This window comes from Rattus rattus, chromosome 8 (assembly GCF_011064425.1).
Source record: "Rattus rattus isolate New Zealand chromosome 8, Rrattus_CSIRO_v1, whole genome shotgun sequence".
Lineage (NCBI taxonomy): Eukaryota > Metazoa > Chordata > Mammalia > Rodentia > Muridae > Rattus > Rattus rattus.
In genome coordinates this window covers 32,228,082-32,230,157 of record NC_046161.1, presented here as the reverse complement: position 1 = coordinate 32,230,157, position 2,076 = coordinate 32,228,082, and the positions used below count along the sequence as shown (strand labels likewise).

At 37.5% G+C, this 2,076-nt stretch overlaps 1 protein-coding gene across 1 annotated transcript; it reads right to left on the bottom strand.

Annotated features, from left to right (window-relative positions):
* Positions 1-253: 253 nt before the first annotated feature.
* LOC116906796 (olfactory receptor 8B3-like) lies at positions 254-1,189 on the bottom strand. Its single transcript, XM_032909663.1, has one exon. The coding sequence runs from the start codon at positions 1,184-1,186 to the stop codon at positions 254-256; it is 933 nt and encodes a 310-aa protein (XP_032765554.1). The 5' UTR covers positions 1,187-1,189.
* Positions 1,190-2,076: the final 887 nt, after the last annotated feature.

Below are 2,076 nucleotides of genomic sequence, written 5' to 3'. Positions count from 1 at the left end.
TAATCTTTCTGGACCAGAAGAAATGGTAAAAATATCATTTCAAATATGTGTGTGTGTATGTCCAATATACATGTGAAATAAAAAGATAAATGGAAGAAATGGAAGTCCTTATCTATAATAAGTGGAGATAAATTATTGAAAGGAAACCCAATTTTACTTAATTCCACTAACAAAAATAATGACCACACAAATGAAATTAATGACACTAACTTTCCAAGTGCAGTAACTACATGAGAAAGGACACTCTTTCAGATCAACACTTTCTCTTACTCAGGGTCTTTATCAAGGCAGTTTTAACATCTTTGTTCCTCAAACTGTAGATTAAGGGATTCAGCAGAGGAACTGTGTTGGTGTAAAAGACAGAGGAGATTTTGCCCTCATTCATTGATTCAGCAGAAGATGGTTTGAGGTACATAAATGCACCTGATCCAAAGAACAGAGAAACCACGATTATGTGGGAACTGCACGTGCTGAAGGCTTTGGACCTGCCCTCCTTGGAGCTGATATGAAAAATATTTGAGAGAATGAAACCGTAGGAGATAAAGATGGTGATGCTGGGTACAAGGATATTGATACCCACAACAACAAAAACCTCCAGCTCATTGACATAGGTGCTGGTGCAGGAGAGTTGAAGCAAAGGGGGGATGTCACAGAAGTAATGATTGATAGTGTTTGCATCACAGAAGGTCAGTCTCAGCATGCACCCTGTGTGAGCCATGGCACCAGAAAATGCCATCATGTATGAACCAAACATAAGGCTCAAACACAGTTTAGGAGACATGACAATATTATACAAGAGTGGATTGCAGATGGCCACATAGCGATCATAAGCCATTGAGGTCAAAACATAGCACTCAGAAATGGAGAAAAAACAGAAAAAGAAAAGCTGGGTCATGCATCCTCTATAGGAAATGATGTTTTTCTCTGATATAAAGTTGACCAACATTTTGGGTGTGAACACCGAAGAGTACCAGAGGTCAACAAAGGACAAGTTAAAGAGGAAAAAGTACATTGGAGTGTGGAGATGAGAATTCAGCTCAATTAAGCTAATCAAACCCAGATTTCCCAACACAGTGACAATGTACATCACTAGAAACAGGATGAAGAGGGGGCACTGGAGATCAGGCTGCTTGGTTAATCCCAGAAGAATGAACTCAGTCACTGAAGAGTCATTTGCAGAACCCATTCTTTAGAGGAATCTGTGAGCACAGGCCAAGAGAAGTCATGTTAGAGGAAAATACAACCATTCTCACAACAGTCTTCCATAAAACATAGAGCATCATCCTCAGAAATAATTTCTTTGATATAATTATTATCTTGTGCTCAAATACTTAATAACACACCCACACACACACAACACACACACACACACACACACACACACACACAATTTCGTACAGCTTTCGATAATTTTGGCCATTATTCTCTCACCTTTTCCCAGTTCTAGCCTCCCTTCTCTATGTAATCAACTTTATATTATTTTTACTCTTGAGCATGCTAATTTCTGTTGCTAATATCTTTTTGGAACTGTGGCCTTCCTGTAGAGATTGTTACCTCATCAGGGACTACACTCAGAGAAAACTGACTCTCCTCTTAGCAACCTACAATTGCTAAGGAAGAGACTTGTAAATGCTCTCCCCTTCCTGTGCTAGGATTTGGTCTGTGTTGGGTTTGCACAAGTCTTATGCATGATTTCACAATTATTGTAAGTTTGCATGTGTAATTTCCATTATGTGTTCAAAAGATACATTTTTCTCATATTAATCCAACCTCTGGCTCTTCTAATCTTTCTGACCTTAATTGTTAACAAGACAAATAATGTTGTACAATATCAATCTTATCCCATATGAAAATATGTCTTCTGAAATTCAAAGAATAAGGAAGGAGGGACCTGAACCAAGATAGAATCATATTCAGTTTTTCCTGGTCATAAAGCTTTCACTCATTGATGAGATGAGAGATATATACATTGGCAACATTTGTTGACCGCTAACAAAGGTAAAACTTTGATAAAATGAAATCAGTACACTGTTCTAAAAAAGTCAAAAATTGTTTAGTTACTATCATATTATAGAA

Coding starts and splice junctions, on each gene's coding strand:
- LOC116906796 (XM_032909663.1), bottom strand. CDS start 1,186: ATGGGTTCTGCAAATGACTCTTCAGTGACTGAGTTCATTCTTCTGGGA.